The sequence below is a fragment of the Mustela nivalis genome (assembly GCF_964662115.1).
Source record: "Mustela nivalis genome assembly, chromosome: 4".
Classification (NCBI taxonomy): Eukaryota; Metazoa; Chordata; class Mammalia; order Carnivora; family Mustelidae; genus Mustela; species Mustela nivalis.
Window position 1 is genome coordinate 97696564 of NC_139023.1, and position 26947 is coordinate 97723510.

Here is a 26947-nt window from a genome sequence, read left to right on the forward strand (position 1 = left end):
AAACGTCTTTCTTTTTAGAATTGGATGCGTTGTGCTGCAAAGTAATGGGAAAAGCCTGGCTGAGAGCACAGCATGTTCAGGAACGACTCCTGAGCATGTCCTGAATAATTATAATCCCAGGCAAATGTGCTGAGCTCAACCATTTTTCCATTGGGGCCTCCCTATGTCATGTTAATAAGTCACTTACTAAACCCAGTACATTAAAAATACAATTCTGTGTAGCTTATTAATTTACAAAAAAAAAATCCCTCTGACTTCTCTGAGCACATCAATTCAAGGTGACTTTAGAGAAAGCTGGAGAAAGAGGAGGTGAGGATGCAAGTCACAGACCAAGTTCACTCTGAGTCAACTTTAAAAAGAATTACTTGATTACCTCATAAATCATCTGGTGCACTGTTTCCAGTGAAGACTCTCGGGCTATGTTCAGCAATTTAGTAACTTAAGCCAGCAAAAGAAAGGGCAAGGTCTGGGTGAAAACCTTAAACAAAGGCCATCTGATGGAGGGGAGCCACCCACAATTGCTAAGAGTCCGTGCAGATAAGTAAAGGGTTCCAGAATTAAGCAGGGGAGCTGACTGATGCACGAAAACCCATCTAGATTATTCAGACTCCAATGTATTTTTTTAAGGATTTATTTACTTGACAGAGACAGAGAGAGAAAGAAAACACGTGTGTGTGAACAAGGGAGAGGGGGAGGGAAAGGGAGAAGCAGACTCCCCACTGAGCGGGGAGCCCAGTGTGAGATCATGACCTGAGCTGAAACCAAGAGTCAGATGCTTAACTGACTGAGCCACCCAGGTGCCCCCAGACTCTAGCATATTTCTGTGGTGGTTTGAATGAACCATTTAATTATTTAAATTTATTTTCCAGTTGATTTTTTTTTTCTATATAAAAGGCGTTCAAGGTCAAGTTAAATTTCCTTTTTTTCCTTGCTTCCAAAATAAAAGAAATTACCAAGCTTCCAGCAACAAGTTGTAACAAGACAAAAAAAAAAAAATCTATTCTTAAACTGATAACATATCAATCTGAGAATATAATGAATAAACTGACATACAACTCAAATGTCAAGCTCAAATCCACCAATGAGTATACAGATCCCTACATGTGAACATTAACCAAGAAGATCATCTCACTGGTTTCCCTCCTGCCGTGCTACCACTTGACTCCTAATCTTTCTCATAAGCCCTAACCTTGTGCTTCAGACTTATTTATCCAAATGCCTACCGGACGTGTCTTCCTGGATGCCTGACAGGCATCTGACAACAAACTCATGATCTTCCCTCCTCAACTTGGTTCTTCTCTTCTATTTCCAGGATCAGGTAACTGTGTGAGCTATCAGATCCGATATCTGGGCCATTCTATGTCCATAACTAACACACCCCTTTCCCACAGTCAGTTAATCTGCAAATCCTGACCATGTTGCCTCCTATTTTCTCCATAGCGTCCTCTTCTGACTGCTCTGAAATCACTGTCCTACCTGATCCCATCTTCTCTCTCCGGGATCACTGCAGAATCTCCCATACACCCACACGTGGATTTAGCTCTTTCTTTCACCATCCACCTAACTAGGCACCAGTTAATTTCTCCTACAAGCCTGCCATTGGCTATCCTTTCTTTCTTTTCCCTGATAGGTTTTCCAGAGTTATATTTAGTTAGCCTCTTCATATAAACCTCTTCTACAAACGAATTTCTTATCCTCACTCTATTTTTTGGATTTAGTGCCTTTCCTTTTTACCTGCTTTTATGTTCTTACTTGCCTTTGCCTTTTGCAACTCCCCTATTGTATCAGAATTTGGCTTCAATCCTAGCAATGCTGTAAACGCCCAGAAAACCCAAACTAGAAAACATCTGTCCTTCTTATAAATTCCTATAATTCCTCTTAATTCCAGTGATTCTCAGTTCTTAAAATATGAAGGCTGCTTCCCAAAGTTAAAAAAAAAAAAAAAGATTTTATCAATTCCTCTTCCATTAAAGGAGATGGGGAGAAAAGGAACCAAGGAAAAAATGTCCATCCTGACTGAGTGGGAAGATAGAGAGGTTATTGGTGGAAATTGGGCTCCTCAATGGGAAAAGGGCTGGGACTCTGTAGCATACCCCAGCATGTACCAGAGGACATTAATCATGGGAGAGCCTGTATGTGAAAATGTTTCTCTACATTCATTCAGAAATATTTAAGTACTCACTGTTCTAGCTAGTGAGCAAGAGAGGGACAGCCCAACTCCCAACCATGGAAGATTCCACAGTCTTGTATGGTTGGGAAACTGCATACTCCAGAGATTCTTGGTAGCCTCTAGAGGTTCAGAATGGATATTACATAAAAGTCTCTCAGAAGTCCCATCATTAAAAAAAAAAAAAAAAAAAAAAGAAAGAAAGAAAGAAAAAGAAAAAGAAAAAAAGAAAGGAAGAAAGAAACATTTTTTTATTTAATATTTTTGCCCAAATGAATTTGGCCACAGAATCCCTCCCCTGCTTTTTTTTTTTTTTTTTTTCTGGCAATAGCTATTAATATCCTATAACTGGAACTCTGTGGAATAGTAATTTGGAAAATGCTGTGTAAGGGTAGTCCAAACACTGAGAAGGAAATGCTGGCCCTTGAAGAGAAGAAAATCGTATTCATTTTGGAGATGTGAGGAGAGGGGAACTCTGCTTGGGAAGAGAGCAACTGGAAATACTACAGAACACAGTGAGCGTGTGGAGTGTATTGATGGGCAGAAAACACTCCAAAACTTCCAGTCCTTTTAAAAGTGGCTTTTTCTGATCATAAGGAAAAGACCAGAGTAGGGAAAGTAACTTCTAAGCTTCTCAGACTTTCTAATCCTAAGCCTCAGTACAACTCTGTTCCCAACAAGACAATATGGCTATCATTGCCAGGGAGCTCTAACCTGGCTCTACCTTCTTCTCCAACTCCCCTCTTGCCTCTAAGTTTTGAGGACAAGAAGCCCAGAGAGTTGACTCCTCCTTTGAAGTTCAAGGTCAAGTCCTGGTTGTATTTGCAGAAATCAAATAATTTTGGTTACTACTGAGCACACTCATGTTTAGTTTGTGTTGTGTTTGCAATGGTAACATCCCGATGCTAACAGGCAACTGTGAATGTTCGGCCCTGGAGTTGAATTTTACAATAAGACAGAAGTGTCAGAAAATATACTTTGACTGCACGCTTAAAAATGTATTGCTATGATGACATTTTAAATTGTATCAGCATCAAATAGTACGCAGCTCACCATGTAATAGGAAAGAAAAGTGCTGCTCCCAGTGAATTCACTCTTGCATCCTTACGTGGGCACTGGGGATGAAAACCCCCACAGCCCTGCACTATCAAAAATGTTACTTATGGGCTTGCAAAAAAAAAAAAAAAAGAAGAAGAAGAAGAACAATGGACTCTCCTTATATGCTTAAAATATTTCATAACAAGAAAAACAAAAAGTGTTCCATTTAGCCTAAATGAGGTTACCGAGTATGTGCAGAACTGTTTCAAAACCACATGTACAGGGCAGCACTAACCATGTGCTGGGTAACCTGAGAGCCTCAACTGCTACTAAGGACAGCTGCTGAGCTCAGGGTGACCAGTCCTCCAGGAGAACCCACCTGAGCCCGCCTCCCTCAGGAGTCTTGCTGTAACTCGGTATTTGTTGGCCAGCCATTAGCACTGCCACGTTTCAGATCACCTCTCAAGTATATGTATTTTATGGTAAAATTTATTGGTACAGTAAAATAATTCAGAGTCAAATAAATACTATATATTTAAGTGTATAATGCTTTCTTAAACGTGTAAAGTCCATAAGAGAAATTTACTAATGAAATCTTCTTCCATATTTTTCAGTCTTCCTGTAGTGTGTAGAATTTTTATACTTTGGTGGCTTTACTCAGATGAAGTGTCTACTGTCTCAACCTAAGGAACAATTTTAAAGACTTTGCAACAATCACTTGAAAGTTTTGACTTGTCTTCAGTTCAATTAATGAATTTTTAGAATCTCTTGAAGGTGGATATTTTTCCTCATATTATGCCTTTCCCTCCCAAATTGGGAATGCTTTAAAAACTCATTAAATCCTTAGTGAAGCTCAGAGAAATGGGCACTTTTATTCATTATTTGTGGGAATGTAATTTGGGATATATTTTTGAAAGTCAGTTTGGAGACACACATAGGTGCATGCACATATTATACATATGTGTATACCTGTATACATAAACACAATTGCATGCATCCACATGTATGCAGTTTGGGCCAATGCCCTAGGAATTTTCCTATAGAATTATTAGAAACTGTTATACATATTTTTATAAGAATGTTGTTATATTTTCCTAAGTGTTTATAAAAAAAGTAAAAAAGTAGGAGACACTTAAATGTCCAAATTTAATAGAAAAGTGGAATAAAGTACATTATATTCATATGATAGACTATCATGTATCCATTAAATCATCTACCCAACCATGTTAAAGTGTTGATATATTGTAAAAACATGTTATATGATACAATGTCCAACACAATGCCATCTTCATCTGTATTCAGAAAAAATACTGGAAGAATATTTACCTAAATATTAATAATGATTATACTTCAGGGATACAATTTTCTCTGTTTTCCAAGTTTTCTGGAGTGAATGTGTGCTATTTATGAAGTAAACAAAATAAATGTTATAAGTTTCTTGATATATTTATACTCTTTGACCCAGCAATTCTATTTTATTGAATATAACCTAACATAAGGAAGTAAACAGATGTATACTTAAAGGTTTATTCCAACTATGTTCTTTTCTGATGCTTTTATTCTAATAAATCCTGAAAGCAATTTAAATATCAAGTATTAGGAAATAGGTCTTTAAAAATTAACAGTGCATCCACGCAGAGCCTTTTAAAATCAGATTCTTGAAAATGTGGCAGAATGAGAGGAAATCCTTATATGAAGTCAAAAAGGTATATAGACAAATACGTAGACATTGTATAATTATAATTTGATTGCCTGAAAAAGTACTTAATAACATGTAACCAAAGTTACCATTGGATGTGAAGTTTCTCTTTATAGTTTCTTTTGATTTTCCTTCTTTATAACTTTCCATGCTTTTATTATTTTTAATTTTTATAAACACAAAAAAGCATGTCAACAATAAAGAAGATTGTTTTATTGCTAGTGATATTAAGATAGAGATACAGTATATGAGCCTGTTCCCTTCAAATATTTTTTTAGACTATCATGTCTATTCAGTTTGTTAGTGTATCCTACAGTAATATAGGGGTACTTAAACATTTCATTTTAGTCCCTGGGTCTCTCTGGCAAACAATGGGAAGAATTTTGACCAAAAGCTTTACTTTGCTCTGTAAGATGCTTAAAACAACATAGGGAAGGGATATTCAGTGAGCTGGCCCCAGACTCAAATTGCTAAACTGTGATACTAAGATTTCTTCTGTCTCTCTCTCTCAGTCTCTCTCTCTCTCTCTCTCTTTTTTTTTTTTAACAGATTGTATTTATTTGACAGAGAGACGGTAAGAGAGGGAACACAGGCAGGGAGAAAGGGAGAAGGAGAAGTAGGCTTCCGGCTGAACAGGGAGCCTGATACAGAGCTGGATTCTAGGATCCTGGGATCATGACCTGAGCCAACGGCAGATGCTTCATGACTGAGCCACCCAGGCGCCCAAACACTAAGGTTCTTAATGATTTGCCTGTCAAGAATCCACAAGCAAAGGTCAAAGCACTTTCAAGTTCACTGATAGCTCAGTGTAGCCTTCCTTCTGGATGCAAGACCCACACCCACAGAGTGAAGTTTTTTTTTTTTTTTTTTTTTTAATTCATTGAGAGAATTTATGCCTTAACATAGTTCTACTAATAGCAACTGATAGATTGTCAAGGCAAGTAACCATCTTTGCTAGACACAGAAATGCAAAAAGACATATATTTACTTGATATATTGTTTATGTTGCAAAAGGCTTAGCATTACCGTTGCATATTGTGTGATGGACAGTAGGCCCAAAGAGTTATCCATACGCTGCCACTAACGTGTGAACTCAATGAGTGTTTATTAAAAGCTTATGTGTGGATCATTGTTCTGGCTGTACAAGATAAAGGCAGACTTCTGCCTTCCTTCCTAGATAAAGACACAAAGACAATTCTATGGATTTTGCATACCCTTTCAACATCCCTTCTCCACTAAAAGACTCAAAATTACAATGGACATTTACTGACTTTCTCTTAAATTTAGTGTAAATTTTTTTTAAAGATTTTATTTATTCATTTGACAGACAGGGATCACAAGTAGGCAGAAAGAGAGAGAGAGAGAGAGAGAGAGAAGCAGGCTCCCTGCTGAGCAGAGAGGCCAATGTGGGGCTTGATCCCAGGACCCTGAGAACATGACCTGAACTAAAGGCAGAGGCTTTAACCTACTGAGCCACCCAGATGCCCTAGTGTAATGTATTTTTTTAAAGTTCACTTTTAAATCATTGTCATATAATGGCGGACCATGGCAGCGAAATTTACTAAACACATGTATTTTAAAAACCGGAGGTAGTTTCTGTTAAGTAGTGTCAGCGTTCTGACAGGATGTAGTACATTATGATTTTTCCTGATAAAATTAAAGACTTACGCTGATTCTTTGGACTCCATGAAGCTCACTCTGTACATTCAGGTTTTCTGATAGGCTTTGAAAATACCACAGGGCAAAGAGTTTTTGTCCCCCAGGCAGACAGGCAGAATTGAAACCAGGTTTAGATAACAGACCCCAAAACAATTAAAAGGTGGAAAGTGAAAAGGAAAGGGAAAGAAATGGAAAGCAAATATGTGAGCTGAGGGTAAATAAAACAGAAATGAATATTTACTTGATCTGTCCGTTCTCCTCATACGTCGTTCTGTAAAATCCCACGAGCGAGCCGTTCAGCCAGCCAGCGAACTTCAAGGTCAGGAGGTAGGCATCCTCGCCACTGCCCGGCGCAAGCTCTTCTTCTGCCTCCATCACCACATACTCCTGCTTTTTGTACTCGAAGCACCGCCTGACTGGCACCTGCTCCCCGGAGGACCTCTTCAGCTCCGGGAGCTGGGTGATCCTGGTCTCCCGCAGGTGCAGCCACAGGTACCGGGTGGGGCTGGTCACGTTGATGGAGATGGTCACGCTGCCTGTGTACGTGTCCTCCTCAAGCAGGGGCTTCACCTCCAAGTCGTAGTGCACTGGGTTGATGTAATCCGGCAGCCTGAAGTTTTTCCAGTCTCCACTTTCGTCTTCTCTGGCAGGGCAGACCCCTTGGTCCTCCGGCGGGCTCTCCGGGGAAGGGTCCTCCGGCGGGCTCTCCGGGGAAGGCGCTTCAGAGGGAACCGGAGCTGGGCCCTGCCCGGCATCCCCCGTGGAGCTGCTGCACCTGGTCAAGCCCACGGAAAGTCCTACTATTAATCCCACCGCCACCACCACCACACAGATTATGGCCACATGTTTCGTTTTAATGCAGTACCTCTTAGCGTCTTCTTCCTCCGCAAAGTTCATTTTTGTCTCCAAAGTCAAATATTACGCATAAAAGGATGTTAAAGTTACCTAACTAATGAAGGTCAGCTGACTTCCTTTTCAAATTGCGAGGAATTCCCTGGCTTGGCAGCCTGTTTTCGTTTTTTTCCCACACCCCACTCCGGCTCCCTGCCTCCTTCCTCTCCGTTCACGTTCCCCACCCGCCACTCAAGGAGGGACGCGGAAACAAGGGGGTGGGATAAGGGCTCCAGAGGGGAGGCTGAGCTGGAGGCAGAGGACTGACCAGAAGACTGTCGCAGCTCCTTATAAACCACGCATCCCCACCCCTCCCCTCCTCCTCAGGAGTGAGTTAAACATAAAATAGGGCTTAGCTTATCAGGGAGCGGGAGGGTGAGACTTTGCCAAAGCCCTGTCAGCAGCTTTCAGGGAGAGAGCATTCTGGGGAAGAAGTGTGCTTGCCATAGAAAAACTCAACCTTTGCCACTGGGTCTGAGGCTCCTTCCTGTTGTGCGCACAGTCTCTCTCTCTTAATTAACCACAGGGCTTCTCAGATTTCAGCCTTTTCATCAGGTAGCTAGCCAAGGAAGCCAAGTGTTTTCTTTTCGGTTTTTCTCCCCTCCCGTTACATAAACATTCAGACTCTGCCTTTGCCAAAGTCATACCCTGGGCTTGGACACGCAAAGGGATACATAAAAATTCAAGGACCACTGAGGTAGTCCGTGAACATTTGTTGAGTTGCTGGATTAGCAAAGCAATGCCAAGTGACTCTGAATCCGTTCAGTCTGGATGGAAGAGGGAGGGGACGTGAAATTAGCCAAAGTGGTCCTGGAGCTGAAGAGCATTAAAAAAAAAAAAAAAAAAAAAGGAGGCAGAAAGGGAAAGGATTGAAAGGACAGAACACAAGGAAGATAAATAACTACACGGGGGTAGATAAACTCATCTCTGCAGTTGGCCTCCGAGTGAGATTGGCTTCCTTAGACTTTGATGTGTAGATCATGTTTGCAGCAGATGCCAGATGTGGAAACCTGGCCTGTTGGGAGATCTATTATCTGTGTAAATCCGGTTGCCTCTGAATGACAAGGGCAAGACAGAAATCACAGCAGTGACTTGAATGTTCATGAGTAGCTAAGGTGTAAACCCCAGGCCATCTCTAACAGTAATGATTCAATAATAATTATCAAAAAATTTGAGAGCTTTCTATGTGCCAGGCACTGTGCTAAGTACATTATAGAAGTTTTTAGTTGAGTCTTCCCAACCACTCTGTAAGGTTTTGATGCCCATCTTAGACATGGGAAAACTGACATTTACAGAAGCTAAGGCACTTGAACAAGGTCACGCAGTCAGCAAATAGCAGAATCGGAGTTTGTGCCCAAGTCACCTGAGTCCAATGTCCATATAACTACTGACAATGCCTCCATTCTTTGCAGAGGAGAAATATTGAAGGGTAAAGTAGTTATAAAAATCTTTGTCAGTATTTCCTAAAGTACATTTCATGGGTATTAATAGATATACTTGCTGACCAGGCAATGCTGGGTTAGGTAAAATTAAGAATGTTCTTTTATTACCATCCATTCCTTCAGAGCCTCCAGATGGTAATGTATATTGTGAATCTCGAGACAGGATAGACTATTGAATAATTTTTACATTGAGTTGATGAGAGACCATTTTTGATGAGGTAACTTTTGTGAGACTTGTGTTCTATGGAACACTCAGAAATGCTACCTTAAAGTATTCTGAATTACCAGTTAAACAAACAGGGAGGGAGGGCAGGGACTAAAGAGTTAAAAGCAAAAGAGTCCATTTTGCTCTGTACATTTCCATTGTTCTCGCTGAAAAGAGTAGTAAGAAAAATAGAATTGAAGGGAAGTGGAATATACTTCTCTCGATTACAATAGGTTCACTTATACTTGCTAATTTCACATTCTGAAGCAAGAAATCCTAGACTTTTTAAAATCGTAGCATGTTTAGTTTTGGCGAATCAAATTCCTGAGCTTGAGTCCTTTAGAAAGCCGCTCTTTATTGGAACGATCACCTGGCGTTTCACTAAATGAAAGGGAAAATGTGGATCATAGTTATCTCAACATAATGACTAAAATGAAAAGTATTTGGAAAAATGTACATAAAGCTGTGTTAAACTGAAAGAATTTCTAAAATAATCTCAGTTAGGACAAACATACCTGAAACTCTTAAATTCAACCTCCACTAGAAAAGACAGCAATGTTACCACCAGCCCTATGCTTGTGGCTAGACTGAAAATGTCATTTTAAAATGTGGAAATTTATTTGTTAATATTAGTGTGATAATAAAAAGAATTCAAACCAAACAGCCAGTGTTAATAAATAAAATTTGGAAAATTATAATTCTTTCCTCTGAAAGAAATAACATTCCCGAAGAAGAAGAATGGATCTCTTAGAATTTTTGTGGGAGATAAACTCTAAAATCACCATTGCTAGTATAATTCATTCAGACCCTTTATAAAATAAAAGACTAGACCTTTGGGATAGAGTGCACTTAAAGGGGATTAAGAATGGTCAACTGCTACAAAATATCTCCCTTCTTCTGCCAAAAATTCCACTATAAAATAATCCATTATTTAAATGTGACCATTTTGATAGAAATAAAATACCTTAAATTCATGTAGTGAATGTAAGTATGTAATATGTGTAGTATGTAGTATGTGAGTATACACACATGCACACATCTATGTAAATTTTGAATCTAAGTCCCAGCTCTAAGCACAGCGTCTTAGTCCCAACCCATAGGGCTACACCCAGTGAAGGGCACTACATCTTATCAGTATCAGTATGATGGGGCTCAGCTGACCTTGTAGAGGTAAATCGGCCAGCCAGATAAGTGGGTGTAGTAGAGCCCACGTGTGCATTAAACACATCTAGGATCAACATACTAGTGTTTACTAAATATTAAGCCCCTAGCTTTCATAATTTGATGACACTGCATTCCATGACAGCAGTACTTGCTGTCCTTCCTCTCATTGACACTGAAATATTGAGTCTGTGGCAGGAGGCACTTGATCTTGAAAGCCAAATCTAATCCACAGCAAAGGTCAAGGCAGTCACTGATGGAGGACAGAGAGAGAAAGAGAGAGAGAGAGAGAGAGAATCTATTTCTACAAGGAGACCAATGAACTATTGTAGGCACTCACCCAGATTCAACAGTTTACATAGGCTAATCCTGTGTTGAAAAGTCTACATTAGATATAACTAAGCTGAAAAGGCTACCTCTGGTCAGTTTGCACTTAGTAGGTTCAAGACTGTGGAATGAACGCAAAGCCGTACTTTATAGATCCTAGACCACACTCTGACTGTCCAGAGCTTTTGACAATGTGTGTTGTTAATATCTATTCCGCCTATGACATAAATGTTCATTGACTACTTATTGAATAAACAAATGAATGGATAAATAGAAAGGAGGGAAAAGAACACCAAAAATCCAGACTAGGAGGGGTTCATGGGCATAATATACCAAAAATGCTGAGATAAACTCAGTTCAAATTTCAAGAGTGACTGGAAAAGATTCCCTGGAGATGAGGACCTGGAAATCATACCTGATCCTGAGGAGGTAAGAGACTTCTTGGTTAATTCCTTCCCAAAGCAGGTAGATTGATGTAAGAGACATACAATAATACTGAATACACAATGTGGACCTCTCTTTTTCACTTGGAGTTTCAATTTAAAGCTTTTCTGTTAGGTCCCAAGAATGACATTTATCCCAGAGGCTACTGAGCCTTCCATGGACATGGGGTGCTGCCAGCTCACCTGGAGAACTAGGAATATCTCCAAAAATGTCAGTAATTAATGCAATAGTGTGACTATTTGACTGACTCTTTACTCCTATCAGTTGATCAGAGCTGAATTCCATGGTTCAACAAAATAACAAACAATAATGGCAAGCTCTAGTCATCACAGAGGAAGTAGAATCTGCAAATCAGGCTGTTTACTATGGGGAACAAGGAGGATGGGAACCCGTTTGTCTTCAGTTTGCTACAGGGTTGCCATTATCAATCACATCAGTTTGATAAACCCGATGGTCAATCCAGGTATTTCCGAACTGTAAAGGTTTAGCTGGAATTGGAAAAGGTGAGCACCATAGCATTTGGCTCGGCAGACCAGTGAGATTAAATACATACTGGCAACATTGGGTGTGATCTTGGTCAATTACATCTTGGTCAATTATATCTTATTTCCTATTCTTCATCCTTTATTTGGGCTCAGCAAATGTTTTAAAGGGTTCAGCTGGTTTCAAGATTAAGTGATCTCAACAAACTTTTTCCAAGAGCTGAAAAAAACTGCAGATATCAGGACAGAAAATCTTTAGCACACCACATCTAAGTTTTGTTAGTTGTTCATAAGGAATTTGTCCAAAGACTAACACAATGTAAAGAGCTACACAGCAGGGAAGATGAGGAAGAATAGAGTGAGAAAGAGGTCAAGAAGCAAAGAAGAAGGGTTTTCAAAGAAGGTGATGAAAAGAAACCTCCAAAACATATCTAAATATAATTCAACAAAAAATAAAAGTCAATGAAACAATCAGTTTATGCCTTCTCTATTCTTTATTGTTTCCAGACTGACTTGAGAGTCCTTCTGCAGGGTTTTCTGGGGTACAAAGATTGTCTTCATGATGTCCCTCACCCACATCACCCATGTGCACAAGGGTTTCGTTAGTCACAGGCAACAATCATGTTTCTTTTTTTAAAAACAGATTTATTTGTTTATTATTTGAGAGATGGGGGGAGGGGCAGGGGGAAAGGGAGAGAATCCTCAAGCAGACTCCCTGCTGAGCACGGAGCCGGAATGGGGACTCAATCTCAGGATCTTGAGATCATGACTTGAGCTGAAATCCAGAGTCAGAAACTCAAGCAACTGAGCCACCCAGACACTCCAACAATCATATTTCTGTTATCCATTTGGATTACCCTGGAAAAAAAGTCAGTTCACTTTACCTACCTCTCAAAAAGTGTCTGGACCACTATTCAGTCGTTCATTTTTAAAGTCATTCAACAAATTAATATTGACTCAATAAACACTTAAGTCTTAACAAAAATTTACTGGACAAGGAATTCTAAGATAAACTTTAAAATGTGGACATTCATTAAAAATGGTAGTAAATACTCTTAAATACATGTATGTAAACACTTTGTTCTTAGAATGTAGAGGTTTCAAAAATATTCAGAAAAGCAAAGAAAACAAAACAAAAGGATTTATTGTTTCTATAATTTTAAACTGCTTTCATGTTATATTCATATAATATCACTAATACACTGGGAGACTGTCGGAGGATAGAGAAACAGCAGGAGAAAAATAATAGTGATAACATAGTCCAGATTTCTGTTGCTCTCAGAATTTCAAAATTGTTTTTATAAATTTTCTCAGTGCACTAAACAGTAGCTCTAGATTCTGAGTTTTTAAACTTCCTAATGTGCTGAATTCACTCAACATTTTTTTCTTCAGTCTTTGTTGTGTCAAAACTCTTGGCAATGTTTTCTCTCTCTTGTTTCTCCTATCTGCAAAAGACTCCAAAAATAATATTGGGATAGGGAAAATAACTCACCTGACATTCTTTTATTTCTTTTATTTTATAAAAGGTCTGAATGAATTATACTAGCAATGATGATTTCAGAGTTTATCTCCCACAAAAATTATAAGAGATCTATTCTTTTTCTTTGGGAATATTATTTCTTTCAGAGGAAAAAACTATAATTTTCCAATTTTTATTTATTAACACTGGCTGTTTGGTTTGAAAGTTTTTTTTATTACCACATTAATCTTAACAAATGAAATGTATCCTTAACTGTTGTTTTCTTTGGGGGGTTATAAAGACTTTAACTGTATTGAAAGGATCAAAGTCATCCATCTGAGTTACAGGAATGTTGTTTCTACTGTTGGTGTTCTCTTTTCTTGACATCTCTTCTGGGTTTTGTTTATCACATTTTTAGTATGCTTTTTTGTCTTACGCTTTGCTTTCACTCACACCATTGCCCAGAACTCGTCCCATGACTCCTCTTGAAAGCAAAGAGACAGGCAGACAGCAACAGCTCTACCCTTCAGGAGCAGGGGACCTGTCTTTGGTGGTCAGCTAGCCATGCCTGCCCCACCCTGGCCTCCCCTCATTATAGGATTTATTTTGCTGGGCCAGTGCAGTAGCTCAGAAAAAAGTCCATACATAGAAGAAAAATGCTGTGCAACCTACTGTTGACATTTTTATAAAAACCTAAGATCATGTCCAAGTCAAAGTGCCTTCTAGCTTCACATACTTGTAAAGATTATTCAGCCACATGCTGATAGTTTATGCTCATTTCTTATCACTGCTTGCTCTGAGTATGTATTTTAACTTGATTTTTGTTCTGAACAGGCCTGTACCATGAGGAGGATATATTTTTATTTTATTTTCCAAGGATCATTTGGTTGCACTTCAGAATACTCTAGAAACAAATGTAAGGAAAAGTAATTGCATTCAGGTGGAAAGAAAGAAGAAGAAAATGGAATGACACAGAACCAACCTCCATGGTACATACTTGCTGCCAGATGTCTTTTATTTGCTGTCTTTTTAATGCATCCGGCAATTCTATGAGTTAGTTATTATGAGCCCCAGCTGCTACTTATCACATCATGCTGCCTCCAAATCCAACAAAAAGAATTTAGTACTATTTATGGGTTCACCCAGACTCCTCCTTGAATAACTTTGTATCTTGCTTACATTATAGACTGTGTAGATCCTGCAACTAGCCTAGGCAACAAATCACAATATTGTTTCAAAGAAAAATGTGCTACAAGGTCCAACATGGAAGACATGCCTATTTATCGTCAAGCCTGTCAGGTGGTTGGGAGAACCCCCTGCTCAACGTGCCCTGAGCTGAGGTGGATGTAGATCTTGCACGACTTTGTGCCCTCTGCTGCCCCGAGGGTGCTCCTCTGGCCTGGCAGTGCTGAGAAATCAGATTTGAGATCTAGGTAGTACATGTACTGCCTCGCTTATTAGTTAAATGACCACAATTATCAGAATAGTGAAAGAATAAAAAAGAAGCTTGAGAAGTGTCCTGCCCAAATGCTGTTTAATGCAAACTAATTGTTACTCTATTTTTCAAGTGAGTCATAGATTTCAGGAGCTCAGTGAGTTATCACCACAGATGATTTTATTAAAGGCTATTTTGTTTTGTTGATGATGGATGGGTTCACGAGTCTCAGCTACAGCGTTACAGACGTGGAGTAAGTATACTCACCCCCATATCAAGAATCGGCCATGCTGCTTTCCTGGCATATCTCTAGCTGTGTGTTCAAGTTCCCATCCGATCTGTGATTGTAGTCATAACACCTAACATTCTATCCTGCATCTCTCTGAAGGTCAGCGGTGTTCATTTGCCCAAATGCTTATAAAATTGTTTGCGTATTAAGTGTGTGTCATTTGGCAGAGAAGCCCGTACTTGTTTTGTTGCCTTCCTTTAGCAACCGAAACTCAAAACTCCCAACTCCAGTGCAGTGGTGTCCGCAGGGGCTCCTGGGTGGCTCAGGTGGTTAAGCTTTAGTTCAGGTCCTGATCTGGGTCCTGGAGCAGAGCCCCTCACTCCCTGCTGGGTGGGGAGCTTACTCCTCCCTGTGCCCCTCCCCCCTGCTCATACTTTCACTCTCAAATAAACAAATAAAATCATTAAAAAAAAAAAAACAGTGTCAGCACATGGCAATAAGACATACGGAGACTTAACTAACAGTTTTATCAATTCGACTCATGTAAACATTCAAATCTGATAATTAAGGACAAAATGACATTTGAGGTCCAAGCTAATTGTGGCTTATTGGCAGTGACTGGCTAGTTGTTCGTGAAGCATATTTCCCTTTCCTTCTGGGTTCACAGTGCGGCAACACTTCTCAGTCTTCTTTACTGTGGAAATGTAATTCTATTTTAGCTAATAGACTTCTCTTCAGACCTGGTGCATAAATACCACCTGTGTGGTTCCACACTCTCTTCCTTGGCCTGCCAGCTACATGTTGACATCCATGGAAATCTGGAAAATCATATACTGGAAATGAAGAGTCACAAGAGGCAAGATGTCTCAGCCTCCCAACAACCACATACCACTTCCCATCTCCACGCTACGAATGGAGTCTTACCTGAATAAGAAATTAAATTCAATTCCTTTAGCTATCAAAAGTTGAAGGAATTACCCTCCACCATGATTTTAGCTAGTTTCCATTATCCAACAGATTAGTTTTATTTAATTGTGGATTTTCTACTTCAGGCTGGTAGTTGTCAACCATGGACAATTTTGCCCTCCCCTCTGGGCTTATCTGGAAATATCTGGCAACATCTCTGAATGTCAAGCCTCAGGGAGGGAAAGTGAGAGGATTCACATTGGGCTCTAGTGGGAAGGGGCCCTGGATCAGGCTAAAGAGCCTACAAAGCATAGGACAGCCTCCTCGTGCATTATCTAATGCAACAATCTTGGGTGCTGAGGCTGAGCACCTGCTTTGTGCTATGGCTGTTTTCCAGAGGTCATTTTATTTGCACTTCAGAATACTCCAGAAACAAATGTAAGGAAAAGTATATTTATGGCAAACATAAATACTCTAGAAACAAATGTAAGGAAAAGCATATTTATGGCAAACATAAATATAATTAAATATTAGATTAACTTCCTTATATGCTTTATATATGCTGTCTTTGATTAGTTTATGCTCTTTTTGGTGCTACAATACACTGATGGCTTTGGTGACTGAGTGTCATTTGTGAAAGCTTTATAATCTCTACATTTGCTTTTCCGCCGCCACAGCCTCCTCCCCCCACACCACACTCTTTGTCACCACCAGTGTTTCTTGCTGTGTCTCCAGCAAGTCTCACAATATCTGACATAGAGTGGGTGTTTATTAAGTGTGTGGTGAATGAAGACTGAATGAATATAAACAAAAGGGCAGAGAAAAAAAGGACGAACCTTTCCTTGCCTTCAACTGTCCTCTTCCCTCAGCTCCAATGACATTCCATTGCTTTGGTTCTTCTCTCCGCATTCTGTCTTCTTAATGTCTTCTCCTCTTTTCCTCTAAATGTAGTTCCTCCGCATGTCAGACAGTTTCCCTTCTTTCTCTCCCCGCCTTGAATAACTTAACTATGACATCTATCCAGAAAACCCCCAAATTTCATCACCCATCCAAATTTTCTCCTGAGATTCAAGGTCAAAATGATGCCAGTCTGTGTCCACCAGCATATCCCACCATCACCTGCAATTCAGGTTTGTCTGAAGCGGAGTATCATCCCTCCCCCACAAGAACATTGTATCTCCTCATCCCTTTCCATGTTTTATTTTTAAATTTGAGAATTACAGTTCTTTATGGCATCAGCCAAGACTCGTCCCTCCCCTTCACACATTGCTGGGTGGATGGTAAGTGCTTGACCATCTCAGCCTCTCTTACCTGTTTGCCATTTTCCTGTTTCAGATTTTTAAAATCCAGAGCAGCACTGATTAATAGAAGTAAAATGTGAGCCATATATGTAACTTCCAATTTTCTAGTAGCTACATTAAAAAATGAAAAAGAAACAGGTGAAACTAATTTTAGTCATATATTTTATTTAAATATAAACAAAACATTGTCATTATAAAATGTACTCAATATAAAAATTAATAAAATATTTTACATTTTGTCCATACTATCAAAATTTAGTGTATTTTATGCTTACAACGCATCTCAATTTGGACTGACCACATTCCAGGTGCTCTACACTTAGCAAGGGGTTACTCTAGTGGACGGCATAGCTCTAGATCTTCAGGATTTTATCTCTCGCTTGTTTGTGGTCACAGTATTTGGTGTAATGTCTGCACACAAATGTGTTTGACTAAAGAAACTAACTTTACTTTCATGGAATTAGCTTATCTGTGTTCCAAAGTGCTGCAGAATGTGTGTTGCACACTGTCTTCCACTTACTCATTTGCTGTTTTGAGTTGTTTTTACTGACTTGACATATTTATGCCTTTTCCCCCATATAATATATTGAGGTTAGGGTCATTCGCTATGTTTTTCAGTCTCTTTGTATTCTCCAAACTATACCTCATGGTGCCAAATTCATAGAAGATATACACATAGAACGAGTAGATAAAATGATAATCACAAAAAAAATTAAAGTTAAGGAAAAACAAATTTCCTTTTTAAATTATAAATTTAAGGGCATGTGGGTGGCTCAGTCAATTACACGTGTGACTCCTGATTTTGGCTCAGGTTATGATCTCAGGGTTGTGGGGTGGAGCCTGCATAAGATTCTCTCTCTTCCTCTCTGTCTCTATCTCTCTAATCCCGCCCCCGCCCCCAAAATTATAAATTTAAAAATTGGACTAAGTCTATATAACAACATTTTACCACTTTTTCACTCTAAAATACTAACCAATTTTTATTGTAATGTTGTATTTGAGTGTTTTAATAACAAATACAGACATCGTAAGAAAAAAGAAAATGGACAAAATGTAATCTCTGTTTACATATGTTAAGTGATAAAGGCGGACAAAAGAATGACATGTATAACATGAAATACCTGCTGTAAAAATATACATATAAATAAAAGCCCAGGACACATAAATCCAAGTGTTAAAAAAAAAAACAATCATTTTCTTTGATTTTCCCATATAAGATTCTGGGAAAATTCTTTTGCAGTTTTTTGTGTTGTTTTTCTTATTTTGTTTTGTGCATTTTCCTGAAACTATGTTATTTAGTATTTAGTGAAAGATAAACACACACATATTAGCATACTGGCTCTAGTCCTTCATGAAAAAACCTAGATGTTTATTAGCATCTCTTACTTCCCTGGGCGGTAATAACCGGCTCCTCCAAATCTTGATCCGATAAGTTAAGCAAACTCAGAAAAGACATTATACTGTCTCTAGAAAATACAAATCCATTTCCTGTTATTATTCCATATTACTGTTTTAACAAGATAAGATTAATTATTTATCTGGGTTCCTTCTTTCTGCATCTTGCCATAAATCATATTTTTGATTACTGATCTTTAATTTGTTCTGAGATATCTTTTCTTGTGCTACCGATTCCCTCCCATTCTTCTCTCCCACGTGACCCCCTTCCCAGTCAACCCTACCATGCCCTGTCCCGCCCTGCCATGCCCCTCCCCACCCATCTATCCTGGGCCGTCCTTTGGGCATTACTTACTGTCACTCCTTCCCTTGGAGCTTGTTTTTACAACATGTGTTACAGAACAGTCAAATAAGAAACATACCCAATTCAGCTTTTATTAAAGATGCGTGATATGCAGACACATATGCCAATAGAGCAAATGTTTTCAATCAGATTTTATTTTTTAGTAAAGAAAAGCTTTATGAAACTTTTCTTTATAAAGTTTACTTTTCCCAATACACATACACAGCAACCATAGTCATCTTCTAAAAATGTAAATCGTGTTACTTCTTGCTTAAAACTCTCAATGGCCTCCCAATCCAATTGAAACAATTTGAAAGTCTTTTCTACAGCCTGCAAGTACCTCAAGTTGTCTTTTCTTCTTATCCCCTGGGTTCCATTCACTTGAACTTTCTTTCTGTTCCTTGAACATTCCAGAGTCCCCTCTCTGGGCTATTCCCTTAAAACACATTTTCCCAACTCTTGCAAGACTGTCTTCTTCTCTCCTCTCACGCCCCATCTCAAATATCACTTTCTCAGGGGCCCTTAGTTTTTTTTTATTACTGCTTTCCTCCCTTCTCCCTTGCACTTTATATACCATTACATGATTGCATAGTTTTCGTAACCTTCTCTGCACCTGAAGTCATGTCTCTTAGTTACTCTATAAGACTGTAGGCTCCACCAAGTGGAACTTCTTGTGGTATCCCCTTTGCTAGAAGTGTGTCAAGTACATACGAGTCACAAAATAAATATCTCTTGCTTGGGAATCTGAACAAAAACTGGCTTTGAATAATACACAATGCCTATGCCTTCTTTTCTCCCCAAACTGGCTACAAGATCTGCAACTCAGGACATAGGAGCACACTTTCCATCTTTAAGTAGAGAAAGTCCTTTCTACAGGTTTCTTCAGCTTCTCAATGGCACCATCCTCAAACTGTTAGCGCCTTTTCAAGGTAGCAAACAAAAGCACAATTGTCCTGGTTACACTTTCTGCCTTTTACCAGTTCCTGGAGAGACTTTCTACTAGTGTCTATAATGGAAAATCAATAGGAAACAATGAATCTTAGTGTTGTCCTTTGGTCTTCAAAGATGAAAGTATGGTGCTATCTCATAGGGCTTGGGCTCCCAGTTGAATTGCCACTTATCTATCACACCCATGCCCTAACCTTGAATTTCTGCAAAGCTGGCCAGTAGGACCTGGTATGAGACTGTTCTAGAACTTAGATCAAAATGAAAGTTATGAGCATGGTTTCATTAGCATCAAAGCCTAACCAATATTTCTAACTTGTCCTATGATTTTATTCAACCATAACTTATTTAAAAATCAATGCAAAATTGTTACTCATAAAAACATGGCAATTTAGAGCTGCAAAGCAATTTTAGATATAATCTAGTTTACAGATAAGGAACTATGACTTAGGGTGAGATTAAGTAACCTTCCAAAGGTCTCTAAGCCAGATGAGGGAAGAGCCACATTTAGACACCCAGCCCAAGGCTCTTCCCACTGTTTATTAGTTATAAGATTAACTATTTTGTAATATTTAATAATTCCTTTTCTGTCATAGCACCTGGCACATAAGAAGGCAATCAACAAATTTGGTAATACATGAATGCACAGTTAACATGATGGTTTGTTTTATTTTGTTTTTAAATTTTTAAAATTTTTTTATAAACATGTATTATTAACCTCAGGGATACAGGTCTGTGAATCGCCAGGTTTACACACTTCACAGCACCAGAACATGACATTTTAAAAAACACTTTTGGGGTCTCCTGAGTGGCTGAGTGGGTTAAAGCCTCTGCCTTCAGCTCGGGTCATGATCCCAGGGTTCTGGGATGGAGCCCCGCATTGGGCTCTCTGCTCAGCAGGGAGCCTGCTTCCTCCTCTCTCTCTGCCTGCCTCTCTGCCTACTTGTGATCTCTGTCAAATAGATAAAAAAAAATCTTTAAAAACAAAACAAAACAAAAAACAACCATTTTTGAGTTTAGGAATGGACTTCAATTTGGAATAGTGGTTATAATGTCTTGGTGCTTTTCATCTATCTCTGTCTTCTGAGGATATAAACCATAAGCTGATTGTTATATACAATATATTTTTTAATTTATTCATTTATTTTAATTTAAATTTTAGGTAGTTAATATACGGTGCAATATTGGTTTCTGGAGTAGAATTCAGTGATTCATCACTTGGAAAAGATACCCAGTGCTCATCACAATTGCATTCCTTAATACCCATTACCCAACTAGCCCATCCCAACCCACCTTCCATCAACCCTAAGTTTGTTCTCTATCATTAAGAGTCCCTTATGGCTTGTTCCCCTCTCCCCTTTTTTTCCTTTCCCACTTTCCCATATGTTCATGTATTTTCTTTCTTTCTTTTTAAAAAAATATTTTATTTATTTATTTATTTGAAAGAGAGATCACAAGTAGGCAGAGAGGCAGGCAAAGAGAGAGGGAGAAACAGGCTCCCCACCAAACAGAGAGTCTGATGTGAGGCTTGATCCCAGGACCCTGAGATTATGACCTGAGCTGAAGGCAGAGGATTAACCCATTGAGCCAGCCAGGTGCCCCATGTGTTTTCTTTCTTAAATTCCACACATGAGTGAGATCGTATAGTATTTGTCTTTCTCTGACTCACTTATTTCATTTAGCATAATACATTCTAGCTCCATCCACGTCATTGCAAATGGCAAGATTTCATTCATTTTGATGGCTGAGTCATATATAAAGATATAGATATATATCTATATAGATAGATAGATAGATAGATATCTTCTATATCCATTCATCAGTTGATGGACATTTGGGCTCTCTCCATAGTATGGCTATTGTTGATAATGCTGCTATAGATATCAGGGTGTATATATCCATTCAAATCTGTATTTTTGTATTCTTTGGGCAAATACCTAGTAGTGTGATTGCTGGGTCCTAGGGTAGCTCTATTTTTATCTTTTTAGGAACCTCCACACTATTCTCCAGAGTGGCTGTACCAGCCTGCATTCCCACCAGCAGTGCAAGAGAATTCCCTTTTTTCTGCATCCTCACCGATACCTGTTTTTTCTTGTGTTGTTAATTTTAGCCATTCTGGCAGGTGTGAGGTGATATCTCATTGTGGTTTCGATTTATATTTCCCTGATGCTGAGTGATATGGAGGATCTTTTCATGTGTCAGCCATATGGATGTCTTCTTTGGAAAAGTATCTCTTCATGTCTTCTGCCCATTTCTTAAATGGGTGATTTGTTTTTTGGGTGTTGAGTTTGATAAGTTCTTTGTAGATCTTGGATACCAACCCTTTATCAAATATGTCCTTTGCAAATATCTTCTCTCATTCTATAGACTGCCTTTTAGTTTTGTTGATTGTTCCTTTGTTGTGCAGAAGCTTTTTATCTTGATGAAGTCCCAGTAGTTCCTTTTTGCTTTTGTTTCCCTTGCTACAGCTGAGGTCAGAAGTTTCCGCCCATGTTCTCTTCTAGGATTTTGATGGTTTCCTGTCTCACATTAAGATCCTTCATCCATTTTGAATTTATTTTTGTGTGTGGTGTAAGAAAGTGGTACAGTTTCATTCTTCTGCATGTGGTTGTCCAGTTTTCCCAACACCATTTGTATACACAATAATTTAAGCGATATTAATTTATATGATTATCTGGATCTCACATCCTTACCTCTGCCTGATGAACATACTCTAGAACGTGTATCCACCTTGGTATTCATAACGCAATTTATATGATTCCACTTCTGATATGAATAATGTTCTGATATACAGTAATTTTATTTCATTTACTTACTGCTAGTTATTTCTAAAAGGAAAATAAAGTACGATGGTATTGCTGGATTCAATTATCAATACTTTTTACATAGAAATGGTTTTAAACTACTCGGCACTAGAATAATAAAAACAAAGTTTTGACATTATATCTTTGAATGTTCTCTTCATGCACTCACACTATTTGAAAAGTTACATGTCAGATTCTTAGCATGATGAGAAAAAAGTTCAATTTGACATTAAATGTCATATGTTGTAAGAAGTGGGAAATGAAGTAAAAAAGACTTCCTGAAGTTTTAATCTGAAGAGTAATTATAATGCTGATGATAATTTTATGGAATATAATGACAACCTTTGTCCAAGATGCTTTGAAATTATGTTTTATATCTTTAGTGACACAATCGAACCAAGTCCAGAAACGGTCTCATAATCCAATCACTTAGAAGCTAGTGAGGGGGTGACTCTATTCTGCTCCATTATAATGCACCCCTGACCTCCTCATTCCTCGCCGGCTGTATGCACTCTTCTCCAACTTGCCCCAATTCACCTTTGCACAGAGCATTGTCTTTTCCTCCTTCAACAGTTTAATTATATTTTTCCAGTTTCATGAGTCTTCACTTCCCTAGCTCTATTTAGCATTCCTCTTGGTATACGCAGATCACATTTGCTCTTCCATATCCAGTGGGGAGAGAGGAATAAGCAGCATACTTTCTCTGCTTCATTGGCAAGGGTTCTGCCTTCAGCAGTTTTCTGAGCCTCCAGTCTATGAAATAGTCTTACAGGCGGCAGAAAAATGATGCTACCAGTCTTGCATGAACATACACAGCGGTACTGGAACAGCTTTGTCTCTTGTTCATCAGTCATGTTCACTGACTCGGGTAATGATCAAAATGATGGGTGATTCCTCGCACTATTTCATATTCAATGAAAAGGCATCCACCTTATGAAAGATGTCTCTCTCTCCCAGCCTTGGTGAGGTCAGAGTCCGGAAGCAGTTTTGTGGGACTGCCACATTAGGATTCAGCTGTCTCTAGGATGTAATGAATTAGAGTTTCAACAGTGAGAAATGCAGAATTTCATAATTGCTGCCATTTTCCCTTTCTTGAAACTTTCCTTTACCCAAGAAGGTGACCCTGTAAAATGCAAGTTCTATGAAAATGAATAAGAATGAATCTTGCAGGGGAAAAAAGAAGATTCAAAACAGATTCAAAATTTGTTCACTGAAACCCTCACAAACTCAGCCTTTAAGCCCCACTTTTTCCATAAAGCCTATTGAAGCCATTCCATCTAGTGACTGCTCACCATTCTGAACTGAAAAAGACTATTATTTTCTCTATCACTTATCTGTAATCTTTTGACATTTCTTCTGTTGACACTTGATATTGTTATTGACCTCTCCTTACCTTGTGCTACTTTTTTTTAAAAAAATATTTTATTTATTTATTTGAGAAAGAGAAAGAGAATGAGAGTGAGCGAGCATGAGAAGGGGAAGGTCAGAGGGAGAAGCAGACCGCCCCCCCGCTCCCCGGCCCCAGCAGGGAACCTAACGCAGGACTCCACTCCAGGACTTTGGGATCCATGACCTGAGCCAAACTCAGTCGCTCAACCAACTGAACCACCCAGGCGCCCCCTTGTGCTACTTCTAATAAATACATGACTTACTCCCTTTTAGATCCCAGGTACTTCCATGTCACACACTTCTGTATTTCATGCAGCATCTAAAGCAGCCATTTTTGTAAAGTTATTTCAAAATTTAAAGATGATTTTAACTGCATGTGGGTAAGCACAGGTTCTGGCAAAAAATGACCTCTGCTTTAGAGGTGCCAGAAACCACAGTCTCCATAAGAACTCAGGTGGAGGGCAGGCATTACTTAGATCAGTACTTCCTCGTACATTGGAGGGAGAATAACCTCTCTTTCTCCGATGGTCTTACAACTCTCCTCTGGAGAGTCACCCAGGCTTCATGAAAGCACTGCTGGGCTGCTTTATATCCACATGAAATATGGATCGTAGGATAAATCTGGCAAACATGACCCCATAATTTCAGCAGGGTCCTGCTTGTTTGCTTCATCCCACTCCCGTGGTACCTCACACTATATTCCCTTTTGTATTGCACCCCAGATCCACAACTAAGAAGCCAGACTATGCTAAATTCCAGAGCAGACAGCTCTGCTATGTTTTAAATATTCTACCAAGCGTTCACCTTTCCATCGGTTAAGTTCTTAAAAGGAGGTGGGAACAATTTTAATCTTTCGTGGGCAAAAACTTTGCAAAGATGATGTTGGGATCTTCAGTTGAGAGTAAGGACAGACTTGTATAAGAATCCCAAGCACTTATTGGTAGCACAGACACTGAGACTCCCAATCCAATGGCAGCACCATGAACAGGTTCAACCCCTCCCCATAATCTCCTTCAATCTCAGATGTAATGTATATTTATTTCAGTATTGTGTAAAATATTATGAAAACAAAGCTTTAAGTCCTTTCTTCTAATAAGATTGCCATCCTTCAACCTCTCTTATTTAGACATTCTTTAAACACCACCTCTACAAATCCTCCCTTCCAAGATGGGAAATTATTAAAATCTGCCCAGTATTCAAAATTTCAGTGCAATTACACTTTCAGCCAAGACTGAACAACAGGCACCAGATGTATGCTTCCACCTAATACTACAAAAAAATGGAGGTAAAATGGAGTATATGGTTTTCAGGACAACAGACACATCAGGCAACATAGGACAGTTTCCCCAGGAAACAAGTTAGATGAGCCCTATTTTTGGTTCAGCAAAGGATGAGTTTCCAGGCTGTGGTGGAGAAGGGAAACACAAGAAGCACCTAGAAGACTTCCTGACTTGGATAGATGGAGCTAAGAATCTAGAGATCTACAGTGTGCCCCCCGAACAATGCAGCCCAGTACCCATTAGTGCATCTTTAGGTAAGGAAACTATTAGAGACAAAGGAAAAGAGTCACCCAAAAGAATTAGAGGGACAGAATGAGCACTCACATAAGCTGGGTGTCAACCACATGCAAAACCTCTCCATGCACTGGGCATTGGGCAGATTGTTCAGAAAGGTTTAGTCACAGCTGTGGGAAATTATCAGCCAAAGACTAAAGATGGCTCTGTTCTCACCTAATAAATCTTAAAAACAAGACCTAAAGATCAAAGTGTCTTCCTACCGTCTTAACTAGATCTCAGAACAAAGCTCAAGAATATTGATAGGAATACAAAAACATCCAGCACACAACATGATAAAATTTACAACGTCTAGCATGAAAGCTCACCAGGCTTGCAAAGAAGTGGGAAAATAGGAACCCTAAATAGATGAAAAATCCCTCAATTAAAAGTAGAACTGACCCATGTATTAGAATTAGCAGACAAAAACACTAAAACAATTTTTATATTCTGAATGTTCAAAAGTTAAGTAGATGTGGAAGAAGTAAAAATAGCCAAATTGAACTTCTGGAGATGAAAATGACAATGTCTGAGTTGAGAAATACGGTGGGTGGGATTAATGATAGCTTACATTGCAGAAGAAAAGATTAGTGAATTTGAAGGCATGGCAATAGAAACTACCCAAAATTAATAGATCCATGTACTCTGTCTAGGTCGGGGAAGGGCATGGAAGGCACTAGGGAAAGAAGTTTCCATGAAGGTAGAAAGATACAGAGTCAATGAGCTGCTCTTTGCTCTGAGTGTGTAGTCAGGGAGAACTGTAGGTTTGGGTTCGTGGGGGGCAGGCACTACTACCACTCTTAAATTAGTCATCCACCTCTGTGGGGCAGGAATATGGGACTTTTGTGTCTGAGTCGTGGTCCAGGTGATATTAGGAACTTTCATATTAGAAGCTCAGACCAATCTAGGGGTACTTGGACGGCTCATTCTAGTAAGCGTCCAGCTCTTGGTCATGATCTAAGCGTCCAGGGCTTAGGTCATGATCTCAGGGTAATGAGATCAAGCTCCACCTAAGGCTCCATGTTCAGCATGGAATCTGCTTGAGAGTCTTTCCCTTTGCCCCTCCCCCCAAAATAAAATGAATAAATCTTAAAAAAAAAGAAAAAAGAGAGAGAGAGAAGGGCAGACCATTCTAAATGCTATCACTTGTGGTTTGGTGATAGTTATCCTTTTTTGCACCTTGAAGAACTACTCTGGTAATTGCAACAATCATCACCATGAAGCACTAGCAGCATGATCCAATGCTAGCTAAGACCAGTGGAGAATTTCCTTGGATTATACAGGAATTAACTATGTTAACATGTAGAGGCAACATAGCATGTTCCAGACACCCAGCTTCTCATAGCATTTGTGGAGCTGGTCATTCTAGAGAGGGAACAATCTGAGTTCCAGTTCCAGCAGCAAGCCGAAAGCAAACAAGGCTGATCTTTCATAATAAGTAAGCATCCTAAGAAATTCTGGAACATATCAAGGGAGGAAGAACCCAGTATAGAAGAGAAATGATCTTCCTGTTAATGTGGGCATGAGTGTTGTGCTTTTGATTACTCCTAGGGGCTAGTTATTATGTATAAAATTGAAACTTAGATACTCCAATTAGAGAGGAAAAGTCAAAGATGTGTTTCTTATGAACAGGGTTTATCTGTTTATCTGCTAAAGCATTATTAGAGATAAGT

General features: G+C 39.1%; 1 protein-coding gene across 1 annotated transcript in view; it reads right to left on the reverse strand.

Annotated features, from left to right (window-relative positions):
• Positions 1-7766, reverse strand: part of ENPEP (glutamyl aminopeptidase) — a gene marked incomplete at its 3' end in the record, with an annotated part of 60020 nt that extends 52254 nt beyond the window's left edge. Inside the window, exon 1 of the mRNA XM_082728180.1 lies at positions 6805-7766. Within this exon, the coding sequence (XP_082584306.1) occupies positions 6805-7460 (656 nt within the window). The 5' untranslated portion in view covers positions 7461-7766. The remainder of the gene's footprint in view (positions 1-6804) is intronic.
• Between the last annotated feature and the right edge of the window lie 19181 nt (positions 7767-26947).